Source organism: Apodemus sylvaticus, chromosome 3 (assembly GCF_947179515.1).
Source record: "Apodemus sylvaticus chromosome 3, mApoSyl1.1, whole genome shotgun sequence".
NCBI classification, from domain to species: Eukaryota; Metazoa; Chordata; class Mammalia; order Rodentia; family Muridae; genus Apodemus; species Apodemus sylvaticus.
This window is the reverse complement of record NC_067474.1, coordinates 162,865,175-162,878,408: the sequence shown is the minus strand read 5'-3', so window position 1 is coordinate 162,878,408 and position 13,234 is coordinate 162,865,175. Positions and strand designations below refer to the sequence as shown.

The 13,234-nt window shown below is 39.0% G+C and overlaps 2 protein-coding genes across 4 annotated transcripts in view; both read left to right on the top strand.

The window, feature by feature from the left end:
• Positions 1-13,234, top strand: part of LOC127681612 (zinc finger protein 420-like) — a 662,660-nt gene that overhangs the window by 99,232 nt on the left and 550,194 nt on the right. Inside the window, exon 1 of one of the 3 annotated variants that reach the window (XM_052178072.1) lies at positions 7,314-7,363. The exons of the other annotated variants lie outside the window; for them this stretch is intronic. The gene's annotated coding sequence lies outside the window, so the exon portion shown is untranslated. Of the gene's footprint in view, positions 1-7,313; positions 7,364-13,234 lie in introns of those variants that run through there. 3 annotated transcript variants of the gene reach the window in all.
• Positions 5,929-13,234, top strand: part of LOC127680435 (zinc finger protein 665-like) — a 28,297-nt gene continuing 20,991 nt past the window's right edge. Inside the window, exons 1-2 of the mRNA XM_052175888.1 lie at positions 5,929-6,029; positions 8,795-8,887. Of these exons, the coding sequence (XP_052031848.1) occupies positions 5,929-6,029; positions 8,795-8,887 (194 nt within the window). The remainder of the gene's footprint in view (positions 6,030-8,794; positions 8,888-13,234) is intronic.

Here is a 13,234-nt window from a genome sequence, read left to right as displayed (position 1 = left end):
TCAGTCCCCTGCACTGCATAAAACCCCATGTGACACCGTAAGCTTATAAACCTAGCACTTAGGAAAGTGAGGCAGCAGGATCAGAAGAAGTTCATGATTGACCCCTGAGAGATCCTGTGACTGAAGTTGACCAGGGATGCTTGAAAAATCCTATCAGAAGTAGGCAGGCATTGTGTTGTCCATCCTCATTCAGCTCTGGGGAGGTAGAGTAAATTGCTGTGAGTTCAAGGTCAACCTGATATCAATAGATAGTTCCAGATCACATAAGAAACCAGAGTGAGAATCTGTCTCTAAACATATAAAGAAATAAATACATAAACCGAGTTATATCACATATCTTCAACCTCAGTTCTGAAGCACTAGATGGAGTTGTGCTTAGACTTCTATGTAGACCAGACTGGCCTTAAGTTTACAGACATCCAGTCACCTCTGATTCCATACTTATTTATAGGTGTGCATGACTATGCCTAGCTTAATCTTCCTAGTGACTTATTTCCTCTTATTTCCACTCTTATTTCATAGTGATCTGATAGGAGGCATGGGATTATTTCGATCTTATATTTGTTGAGGTCTGTCTTGTGATCAATTATATGGTCGATTTTGGAGAAGGTGCTGAGAAAAAGGTATATTCTTTTGTTTTAGGGTGAAATGTTCTATATATATCTGTTAAATCTAATTGGTCCAAAGCTTCAGTTAGTTTCACTGTGTCCCTGTTTAGTTTCTGTTTTCCTGATTGGTCCATTGAGGAAAATGCAGTGTTGAAGTCACCCACAATTATTGTGTTAGGTGCAGTGTGTGCTTTGAACTTTAGTAAAGTTTCCTTTATGAATGAGGGTGCCTTTGCATTTGAAGCATAAATGTTCAGGATTGAGAGTTCTTCTTGGTGTGTTTTTCCTTTGACCAGCAAGAAGTGTCCCTCAGTGTCTCTTTTGATGACTTTAGGTTAAAAGTCAATTTTATTTGATATTAGAATGACTACTCCGGCTTGTTTCCTGAGAACATTTGCTTGTAAAATTGTCTTCCAGCCTCTTACTCTAAGGTAGTGTTTGTCTTTGACACTGAGGTGTGTTCCCTGTATGCAGCAAAATGTAGGATCCTGTTTATGTATCCAGTCCATTAGTCTATGTTTTTTTAATTGGGGAATTGAGTCCATTGATGTTAAGAGATATTAAGGAATAGTGATTATTACTTCCTGTCATTTTTGATGTTATCTTTTATATTTGATTGGTTATCTTCTTTTGGGTTTGATGAAAGAAGGTTACTATCTTGCATTTTCCAGGGTGAAGTTTCCCTCCTTGTATTGGTGTTTTCCTCCTATTATCCTTTGTAGGGCTGAGTTTGTGGTAAGATATTGGGTGAACTTGGTTTTGTCATGGAATATCTTGGTTTCTCCATCTATGGTGATTGAGAGTTTTGCTAGGTATAGTAGTTTTGGCTGGCATTTGTATTCTCTTAGAGTCTGCATGAGATTTGCCCAGGATCTTCTAGCTTTCATAGTCTCTGGTGAGAAGTCTGGTGTGATTCTGATAGGTCTTCCTTTATATGTTACTTGGCCTCTTTCTCTTACTGCCTTTAATATTCTTTCTTTGTTTAGTACATTTGGGGTTTTGATTATTATGTGACGGGATGTATTTCTGTTCAGGTACAGTCTGTTTGGAGTTCTGCAGGCTTCTTGTATATTCATGGGTATCTCTCTCTTTAGATTAGGAAAGTTTTCTTCCATAATTTTGTTGAAGATATTTGCTGACCCTTTCAGCTGTAAATCTTCACTTTCATCTATGCCTTTAATCCTTGGGTTTGGCCTTCTCATTGTGTCCTGGATTTCCTGGATATTTTGGGTTACAAGCTTTTCGCATTTTGCATTTTCTTTGACTGTTGAGTCCATGGTTTCTATGGTATCTTCGGCATCTGAGATTCTTTCTTCTATGTCTTGTATTCTGTTGTTGATATTTGCATCTATGGCCCCTGATTTCTTCCCAAGGTTTTCTCTCTCCAAAGTTGTCTCCCTTTGTGATTTATTAGTTGTTTCTACTTCTGTTTTTAGATCCTGGATGGTTTTGCTCAGCTCCTTCACTTGCTTGCTTGTGTTTTCCTGTAATTCTTTAGGAGATTTTTGTGTTTCCTCTTTCATGACTTCTGCCTGTTGATCAAAGTTCTGTATTTCTTTAAGTGATTTTTGCATTTACTCCTTATTGGCTACTATCTTTTTACCCATATTTTCCTGAATTTCTTTAAGTGATTTTTGTGTTTCCTTTGTAAGGGCTTCTAGCTTTTGATCATTTTTCTCCTGAATTTCTTTAAGAGATTTATTTATGTCCTTCATGTGTTTTTGTAACAGCATCATGACCAGTGGTTTTAAATCCAAATCTTGTTTTTCTGGTGTGTTGGGGTATCCAGGACTTTCTGTTAATGGAGAATTGGGTTCAGATGCTGCCATATTGCCTTGATTTCTGTTAGTAACATTCCTACGTTTGCCTTTTGCCATCTAGATCTCACTGGTGTTAATTGGTCTTGTTGTCCATGCAGGACACACCGGTGCATGCTGCCTCCCTGCAGCAGGCCTCTGGATGCACCACTGGCCCTCTGCACTGCTTGGGGATGGGCGTGGCCCAGGCTGCTCCCGATACTCCTGCATTTCTTTAAGGGAGTTATTTATGTCCTTTTGAAATCCTCTATCAGTATCATGAGATACTAATAATCCAACTTTTGCTTTTCTTCTGTGTTGGGGTATCTGTGAGAGGTATCTGTGACTTGCTGTGGTGGGAGAACTTGCTTCTGATGTTGCAAAGCAGGTTTCTGTTGGTTAGGGTTCTTGCTCTTGCCTTTTACCATCTGGTTATCTCTGGTCTTCCTGTCTCTGGCTGGAGCATGTTCATCTTATAGGCCTGTAAGCCTGTGTCCATACTCCTGGGAGATCACTCTCTCCTTGCTGGCAGTGCACAGAAAGCTGTGGAGCCCCCTGGCTCCCTGGTGCAAATGGCAACTGGAAGACTCCTGTCTCAGCAGTTCCACTGATTGTATGCTCTGTGTGCTCCTAGCTGTTCCCCTCCAGAGAGAAGATGGAGATCTCACCTTTGTGCTCAGAAGTGATAATGATGCTGGGGTGGGGGTCACTTATTCCTGGCAGGCCCTGCTCTGAAGGCTGTGGATCCTCCTGGCTCCCTGTTGCCCCAACATCACACTTATAATTTGTATATTACCCACCTGCGAGATACCTTTTATAACCTCCACCAAATTAAACTACAAAAGGATCTTACTCCTAAATGTTAAATGCTAATGGAAGATTTTGTGGAAGATAGTAAGAGAAACTAGAGCTCTTTAAAGTTTGCATCCCACGAAGGCATTTTCCACAAAACCACTTGCTCCAAATGCTCTGTGCATAGACAGCCCTGCAGAGCCTACCTTGGATTCCAGGGAATGGCCAGAACAACATCAACAGGAACACCTCATAGGCGACCACATCTGGCTTCCACTAACCACCTAAACTCAGGGAGGACCCAACACACCAGCTCCAGCTCTTAAGCTCCCTGCTCCTCCCTATAGTGGGCAGTCACCCTCAGCTCAATGTGTTTCTTGCTTCTTCTGAGCTGCCTGAGATCCCCTTACAGCACTCAGTAGGCACTTCTACTTCCTCCTCCTGAAATCAAGGTGCAGAACTTTTACACGTAATTCCCCAAATTAACTTGTATGGCTTACATCCTCAGGAACCAGGCTAGTCTCTGGAATGTTGGGATTTGTAGTTCTGTGGAAATAAAAAAGCCTAATTGGAAAATATGGTGACCTAATTCATTTGTGTAAGGCCCTGGAATATGTGACTGGCCCTTTCCAGCTGGCAAAGTCTGGAGAATTTTCCTGATGAAGGTTCATCACTTGGTCTGTATTTAACATATAATAAAGGATTACTTTATATATGGCCTACACTGTTGTTTTCATTTTCTAGCAAAAATAAGGATAAATATACAGATTCTCATAGCCAGATACCTCTACTCTAAATTTGCTCTTCAATAAAAATACTGGAGAAGTGACTTGAGCTGCCAGGGTTCATGAATGTCCAGAGGATCACTTTTTGCCATCAGGCAACTGAACTGAGGTCTTCACAGAAGCAAGTAGTCTATAATTGAAGCTAAGAGAAGCAGTTAGCCACCTGATGGCTCGTAACCATCTGCTGTCCTTTTCTGTCCATGCATGAGTACCTGCAGGTAGAGCATTGTATACATAAAAAAATAAATGAAATAATTAAAAAGAAAAAATTAGAAATGTTTGAACTATTTGTTTATACCCCTGTGTCATGCTGCGTAGGTAGCAGTAAGAGAAACACTGTTGTCTATTGTAAACCTACACTATGTGGCTTCTAGAGATGAAACCCATGCTGTGTTTTGTTTCACATGATGTCATTTGGCCTTATTTTGGTTCAAATAATATTTATGTATGTGCTGGAGTGTGTGTATGCACATGCCACAGGCCAAGTGTCAATATAAGAGAAAAGTTTGTAGGAGCAATATGGGTCTCACAGACACTGAACGGAGGCCATCAGGCTCAGCATCAACCAACTCTAGCCACTGAGACAATTCTCTGACATTCACTTGTTTATCTGAGAATGGGACAACTGTTTAGTCCTAAGTATAAACTACCACATTTGAAAAAAATGATAGCGGTATATAATTTTCATTTGCAAATAACATTTATTATTTAAATTGGTTCTTTAGTCCATCTTGAAATGACAATATGTTTACAATGAGAAGGAAGACAATATTTTATTGATGTAATGCCTATCTTCTTTTTGAGCATCTGTTAGAAGGCTCAGTGTGAAATGCCTGTAGGGTGCACAGATAGAAACCTGACCTTGATCAACATTTAAAAAAAATGTCCAGGGGCTGAAGAGATGGCTCAGCGGTTAAGAATACTGACTGTTCTTCCAGAGGTCCTAAGTTCAATTCCCAGCAACCACATGGTGGCTCACAGTCATCTGCAATGGGATTTGATGCACTCTTCTGATGTGTCTGAAGACAGCTATAGTGTTCTCATATACATATAGTAAATAAAAAAATTAAAAAAATTAATGTGGACTGCAAAAAGTTGTCTTCCATTCTGCAGTTATCAGTCATGGCGGCCTAAATCAGTGTAATAACTCCCCCTTACCCCCTTCTCTCTGTTTCTCTCTGTCCTGAAATGTTTCCATTTAAAGTTGTTACAGTATCTACCAGCTCTATGTAATTTACTTACAAGTCACTATTTGAAGATGCAGTGCCAAAAGATAACTAATGGGAACCTGAAGAAGCATGGATTATCTAATAATATTCACACAGCCATAACTATTGAGCTATATTGTGAGATATAGAGTTTATTGCTGAATATTCTACTTCATTACATCTTAGACAGATGAGTTATTTAATGTTTTTGATATTCTCTTCTATTAAGCATTTTAGAACTAACAATGCTAAATGTGTTGACAAAACAGAAAATGTTAGGGGCACATCTTCTACCATTGGATATGTACTCAGGAGGCTGTCACATGAGTCAATAATTTTGTGCCAAAAGATGTATCTGTGTTGCCTAAAGATATTACCACTTCCTTTCCAGACATTTATTTCCTTCAGTATGGGTTGTTTTCTGTTCCTTAATACTTCAGAGATATGCAAAAATCTCCAACTGACTCATGACACACTAAAGTTTACACTCTTGTATAAAGGTATCAGTAAGTGCCATTTTACCAAGCTGAATACATTAACAGGATTTCTCTGCAGTATGACTTTTCTCCTGATTTCTATCAACATTTGAAGGCTTTATCACATTGCTTATTCATAGAATTTCTTTCCAATATGGATTCTTTTATATATTCTGAGAAGTTATTTTTGTGAAAAGCCTTCTTCATATTTGTTACAATAGGCAGTCAAAATCCCAGACATATCATAACAAGCTTCAGGTCTCATGTGGGAGGTTTTATTGCCAGAAGCAGCCTCTGAGAGGGGTGAAGATGTAAGAAGAGAAGGGGCTGTGGACGGGGGAAGACTTTTTATCCAGTCCATGAGGCATGTGAAGCACATGAAAGGGAAGTGGTGCCATGGTGGGTGCCATGGCAACAGATGCAGGAGCAGTGCTGTTGCCTACAGATGAGGAGTCTCCTAACTGGAGGGAGGAGCTGGCTGTGAAGTCACTTCTAGCTGTCCACAGATGCACCTGATGCTCACAACATTGCTTATGTTTGTAGCATTTCTCTGCAGTATAAATTCTTTCATGACAGTTAAAATTATAGAGAATGCCAAGGCTTTACCGCATTGATTACTTTTAATAGGTTTGGTCTTCAGTATGAATTCATTTCTTTTTGCAGACTCCAGAGATTAGTTTATTTTCCCTGTATTGTTTTACAATGTAATCTTTCTGGACAGTTGCCTGAGGGAAATTCAAAGGCAGATACAGATTAACAAGGTTCCTTTTCCTAGGAAATATCAACTTAAATAAGTACAGATTGAATTAAAATTCATATCCCATGTTGTCCTCATTTCCTTTGGATATCTATTATTTTTTTGCCCACAAATCATTTTGTTCCAGTTGTCTTTGAGTTGATTTGCATGGTTTTCAAACTTTGATATCTTTGATCATGACTCTGGGTTTTCAATTCTTTATTTTGGATATCATATAAGTTGCCCTCCTTATAGGATACATATATGGTTTGTGGTTTGTGCCAAGGACAATTTATCTTTTTTTACTTTGTTTAGGTGTTTGTTCTGAGCATCAGAATTCAGAGGGATTGCTTAATTGCGTGCATTTTTAGCCTGGGGCTAGACATACAATGTGAGAAGTTAGACAGGATTACTTGTTTCTGAAGGGTTCAGAACCCAGGTGCAGTGTCCTCCTACATCCAGTTCTGGTCTAGTCTGGCAGCAAGCTTGTGGGGAAGCTGTGCAGAGTAGGTCCTGGGAGGCAGTGTGGAAGGCAGCCTGCTACAGAAGTGGAGGAGAGATTCCTGATGGCGAAGGTGGGCCTCCTGCATAATTAGATGATTTAAGAAAAAGACAAATTAAGAACAAGGGAATAATAAGCAAGCAAAAATCCAAAACAACAAAAACTGCTTTGAAGACTTGGGAAGCTAATTAATTAAAAGGTCCCGAAGTAGGGGAGCTTAGAATAACAGGAAGCTGCTGAGTATTGGGCGGGTCCAGAAGGAGTGGCTCTGAGGCAGGAGATGGAAGTGACAGGAAGTTCCTCCATTCCAGCAGTCTGCACGCATCTCGGCTTCCCTCGTGGTCAGCAAGTCATTGCGGGGAACTAGTGCCTCTATTCGTGGAACCTGAAAACTTCCTTAAGCAGCAGTTGCTGTGCTCGCCTCCTAGGACATCCAGCAGCTCGTCCTGTCCCCTGCCAGGTCAGAGGAGCTGTTGGGCTGGGAAAGGGGCAGGAGCGGAGCAGGGGTGTGGAGCAGGGGTGCATTTTCTGCCGCCACTCTCACAATTGTGTTGTGGGTATCTTACCATTATCAGGAAGTTGGAAATCCTGTGAACTGGGGGTTATGGTGATATTTTAACTAGTTTAATAGTTGCCAGAATATTTTTTCTAAAATAACCTCGTAGATCCTTGGCCGTATCTGGTGTAACACTAGGAGTGTTTTCTTTGCAAAAGTCTTAATAAAGCTCCTCGAATTAAAATTCATTCATGCTTTCTTAACTCCCCTGTTCCTCCATTTGCCATTTCATTTCCCTCTCTCCAGGGAACTAACTGAATAGGCACCCCGAGAAAGCTTTGTAGATATTTGTCATATGGGGCCAGTGCAGATTTGATTGAATTAGAAAATTTTCATTATAAAGCACCATTATATGGCTGCAAATATTAACATTTACCAAGCAAAGTTATACTCTCCATTAATTTAATTCTAAGGTATATGCAGTCTTTCATGTAAAGCATACAGAAACGTGTTTTCATAGGCTTAGTTATTAATAATAACCTTTGGTTTGAATTAAAAATGAAGACAGGATTGCAGCAAGGTATGGCTGAGGAAAAGATATATCGTAGGTTCTGGTCACCAGAGGAAACCCAATTCTATCATGTGGGCAAGCTTTATCAAATATTACGTGCTGGCCGAGACATGGACTCAGGTCACATGCTACAGGTGGTTTTATAGCCCATTGTAGTTTCCTATGAGGCTTTATTATTTTCCTAAGGCATGTAACCTAAACCAGGAGTCTAGACAGTGCTGAGTCTACAAAGTCTGCATTGATATGTTAATAGGCTCCTCAGTTAGCCCTTCCTCTAAATTTCTTTGAATCCTTCATAGGATTAGCCCAGCATTTGGTGAGGGGATGATATCAGACCAAAATGTTTTTATAGATGTAAAATTAATTATAGATTAAGACAAAATTAGACAGCTCATTTCAAATAATTCTATCTCCTTGGTTCATGAAAAGCACTCTGCCCAGGCACATTCATGGCTTGTTGAGTTCTGCAATGTAGACATTTTGCAGGTGTGGGAATGCTTACACCCTGCACTCGGGGCTTTTTTTCCAGAGACCTCTTTTTGGAGAACTTCAACTGTCTGGATTCTGTGTGTCACAATTTTTTTTCTTACTTTATTCCTTGTTCCTTTTCCGTGTTGCTGGGAAAAGGACTCTGTATGTGTGTTAACTGTCTTGACTGACTCTCACATCACATAGGGCAAACTGAAATCCTCAGATAAAAAGAGACATTTTCATGATATCATCTCTTTCCTTCATATTTATACTTTTGCCTGATTTTGGTTTCTTTTATTTTCATACCATGAAAAGTTCCAGGTTCTTTCTGAACAACATTTTCCCATTTTCAGGTCTCCATATGCTCAGCCAGATCTGCATAAGTATAAATCAAAAGGAAGAGCCCTTGGTGGTAAAGGGCAAGGTGACTCTCACAAAGGATCCAGGTATGTTAGAAGGATTAAACAGGGGTTGGCGTGGGGCTCACCTGTCAATAGAAATAGCACATGAATTTGGTTTTTCCAGATGCTATTTGATTAATGATTCTGGAAAATTTCAGTGAGAATAATATTAGATGTGATAACACTGATTTCCCATGGTAGGCAGTGCAGTCAGCAGTCTATTGATGCCAATATTTAATTAGTTTTGAGGCTCTGAATTTGCTGATTGCCATTGAAAACAAAGTTTCTTTCAGTTACACTGAAATCAGCATCAGGGTGTGGCAAGGGCCATTTACACATGAAGCAAATTATCAGTAGTGGATTCCCTCCTAGGGCCTGTGACCTTCCTGTTGTATTTTAGCCAGATTCTCAGTTTAATCTATTTCATTTCCTGCGGGGCTGGCCTCAGCCTGAACAAGAAAATTTTCTGTTACCCACAGATAGTCTTGTCACCTGTCACCTTGATACCAGTGGCAGTGCTTTTCCTGGCAGATTGAGATTGTAGGCCACAGGATGTAAATCTGGGTCTGGCCATGGATACCTCTGCCTCCTGCCCCAGTCTGCAGAGCAGGTTTTGACACTGTGAATGCTACCACCACTGAGTCCATCCATGATATTTGTTGACAGAGTGAATGATCTGATCTCAGTTGTTTTTCTCCAGAAGCTGCACTTGCTTTCTGAATCACATATTCTGTCCAGTGTAAATGATATTTAGTCCTTGAATTGAGTTCTCACTGATGCAGTGTGCTGAAGAAGTCCTAATTAGAGTGGAATAATTACTGTTGACCTTCTCTGTACTCTTTGGTGGTCTATTTTCCTTAGTATTCTGGGGTATATTTCTTCTGTTTGTACATTCTAGAAAGCTTTTTTTCTGAGCAGTATTAGATTTTCCACAGGGCTGTAAATGTAAATGTAACTTTCCTTCCACTACTGTATTCATTGTCTGGGAGGCTTATTGCCTCTCTCTATTTACCTAGGCCTAGGCCTGGAAGCCTCTGGCCTCTAAACAATCTTATCTATACCTAGAATGATTTCAGCCTCTGAAATGTCCTGCTGAATAAGATTCCCCTTTCTTGTTTATTCTCAACTCTTAACTGGCTGGTTCCACTCAGCTGTTCCAGCTCAAACTCCTCCCAGGTGCCTTATTCAATCTGACTTTTCTCTGAGACACTGACTTGCTCTGTTTGGCCTTAACTGAACTGTAGCCATCTTTTTTTTTTTTTTTTTTATCTGCTGGACCTTGTCTTTCTTTTGCTCATTCTGTGTTTTCCTATGTCTAGCATGTTCTCTTTTCTTTGCTTGTATTTTTTCTTTTCTTTTGGTTTTTTTCCTAATAGGGTTTCTCTGTGTATCCCTGACTGTCCTGGATCTTACTCTGTAGACCAGGCTGGCCTCGAACACAGAAATCTGCCTGCCTCTGCCTCCCAAGTGGTGGGATTAAACGCAAGCACCATCATTGCGCAGAGCATGTTCTCTTTTCAATCTGGATCTGTAAATCTCTCCCAGTAAACCTGTGTCCTTCTCCCTCTGTTGCTCTACCCTCTCAACTGTACTGTACTGCTGCCCATGCCCTCTACTGTATCCCTTACTATTCTCTTCCTCCTGTACTGTCTTCTCTCCCTTAAGTAACTTTCCTTTCCTCTCTCAACTCAGGAGAGTTGTGCATATCCTGTTCTGTCAGATCTTTCTCTGACATTTCACATTTCCTGCCATTCAATTAGACCACACTTTCAAACATAGGTGCCTTCTTCTACTCAGTAACTATCATTTTGTTGGTTGGGATTAAAGTGAGTACTAAGGACATGCTTGTGTTCCAACCATAGTGATTCAAGTTATTTGCCAGGTGCTGAACCACACCCTCAGTTGGAACAGGTTCAAATATCCCTACTTAATATTCAGTCAGTTTAGTTGTGCAGAATTTCTTTTCTCTGAAATGAAAGCCAAGATTCACAAATAATTTTCTTGATTATATTGATATCTGTTTCATCTATTCTGACTTCTACCAAGGATTTTATTGCGAATTTCTTTGATGACTGTTCAATGAAATTGTTCTTTGTGAGATTGTATCCTTAGGATTTGTACTGTAGAAGGATTGCTGGCATTGTGAGTGGGAAATTATGGTTCATATTGTTCTCCATTACTTCTGTTGGATAGAGCTTCACTATGTTGTATGTGAGGAATATTTCCTAGTTATCTTGTATTCATTCATTCTTCACAAGAAATGTCTTATTTCTTACAACCTATGAAAAATTTATGTCTTATTCTTTTGTGCAAATTTTCATCAGCTTATTATTTAAGTAGGTTTTTTACTGAAAAACATGTTTTAATGTGTTACTACATTCAAATATACCTTATACATTGTCAATACTAGTCACTACTTTTCTGGACTTAATATTATACTGCAGTTATTTTTCCTCAGGGCTTGAAAAATATTATTCCATGCTCTCATGATTTTAATCTATGGATAAATATTTTGTACTACTGTATGCTAATATAGTATCACCTCTTTTGATGGTAAGGGATAGGACAAGACAACTAGGAAGAGATTGTTACAGCACTTAGATGTGACAATAGGGCCATGCATCCTGGAGTACAGGAATCCAATGTCAGAGACTTTCCTAGAGAATGCTAGGCTATAAGCTATGGTCTTCTAGTACTCAAGAATCCCAGTGTCTGAACATGACACATTGATATTTGAGTTTGTCTACTTTAAAAGTATTGTGATGACCCAAGTGATAGTAAACTTTGACTGGAAGTCTCAAAAGTATGGAATTGTGTCTATCCAGATTCAGGTGTATATTTGAGGTAATGTCAGTTCCAAGATTTATAGTTGAAGTCTTAGTGTTCATAATGCCTTCATGATGGACATATGTACAACCATGGGTTATTCTTCCCATTCTAGAAGGACCTCTTGTTTAGTCTCCATGATATAGAAGATACACTTTCCTTGTTATATACATAGAAAAAATAATTTCATGATACATATTCATTTTATGTATTTACTACTTTTGAATTTAAATCAACTTCTGTCACTGGAGCAGAAATTTCTGGTATGTTGCTCGTAAATATGACAACAATACTCAGACTGTATGTCACAGACATACAGAATTTTAAAGTGACATGCTTTGAAAACAATGTCCTGATTACTCCCTAAAAATTCATGTTTTCCTATGAACACTTATTATTGCCCAGTTGATGCTATCTACAAATGCCCAAGGGATCATGATTTACATATTGGAAATTTGTGATAGCATTATATTTTTTTCCAGCATCTCCAATTTCTGTTTTAAAGAAATTCTTTTTGTCAGTAAATTTTCTATCACATGAATTAGGGATTATCTTCATGTTTTCCACACAAATTACAATTGTTACAATAGTTACAGAGAAACATTCTGGGATGGTATTTGCATTATCTGGTTTCTTTGCTATTTTAGATATCACAAAGCTCCTAGAATTTATTTTAATCTGTGCTGTCTAAATCCCTAGTTCTTGCATTTTCAGTTGAGTGGCCTTTGCGCAAAAAGTTCCCCAGAGTGCTTGCACAGTTACCATCTCTTCATTCTCTGTCCTGCCCCTGGTTATTCAGGTTTTCATTGTATTCTTGTGTTTCATGTATGTTCTGAGACAGGTTTAGGTGGGTATTCACACTATCATATTATAATTTGATGTTTCATGGTAAATGGCATTAAAGGTTTCAATAACTCCAGTTCCTTCATCTTTTAGATCTGTTCCTGTTCCTCTACTGCTGGCTTTATACTCAACACTCTCTCAATTGGCAGTTTTCCTTTTACAAACTATGTTTGTCTAACTTAGGCTGAACGCACCAACAAATCAAATGCATGTCCAGTATTTCTACATATAGCAGTATGTCAGTGATAAATTCACTTTTGGGTCTGTGATTTTAGAGTGAGTTTTGACCGGCTTCCAGTCCCATGTCTGTATTTCCTTCATAGGCTGACCTCAGTTCAAACCAGTAAAGTTTCTGTTACCTACTTGTCACTACTACAGTGGTAGACATTCATTGTCAGATGGGTTGGTAAAACAGCACAAGGCTCAGCATCCAGGGAGGGCCATTAATGACTCCTTACACCCATCAAACTACAGAGCCGTTTTATAGAAATTTGTGTTCTAAACTAGCATGTCCGAGATCTCTTTAGACACTGAGTTGTCTTATGACTTCTCAGATTATTCTTTGTGAATGTATAAAACTAAATGATATTTTCTTATACTTTTATAACATATTTAAAGTATATCAGATTGGATTATTCTCTTGGGATATTTGTAGCTCTTGAGTTGAAGAATTGTGTTTCTTATAATTTGAGAAAATCTGCATTCATCATATATTTAGGAGAA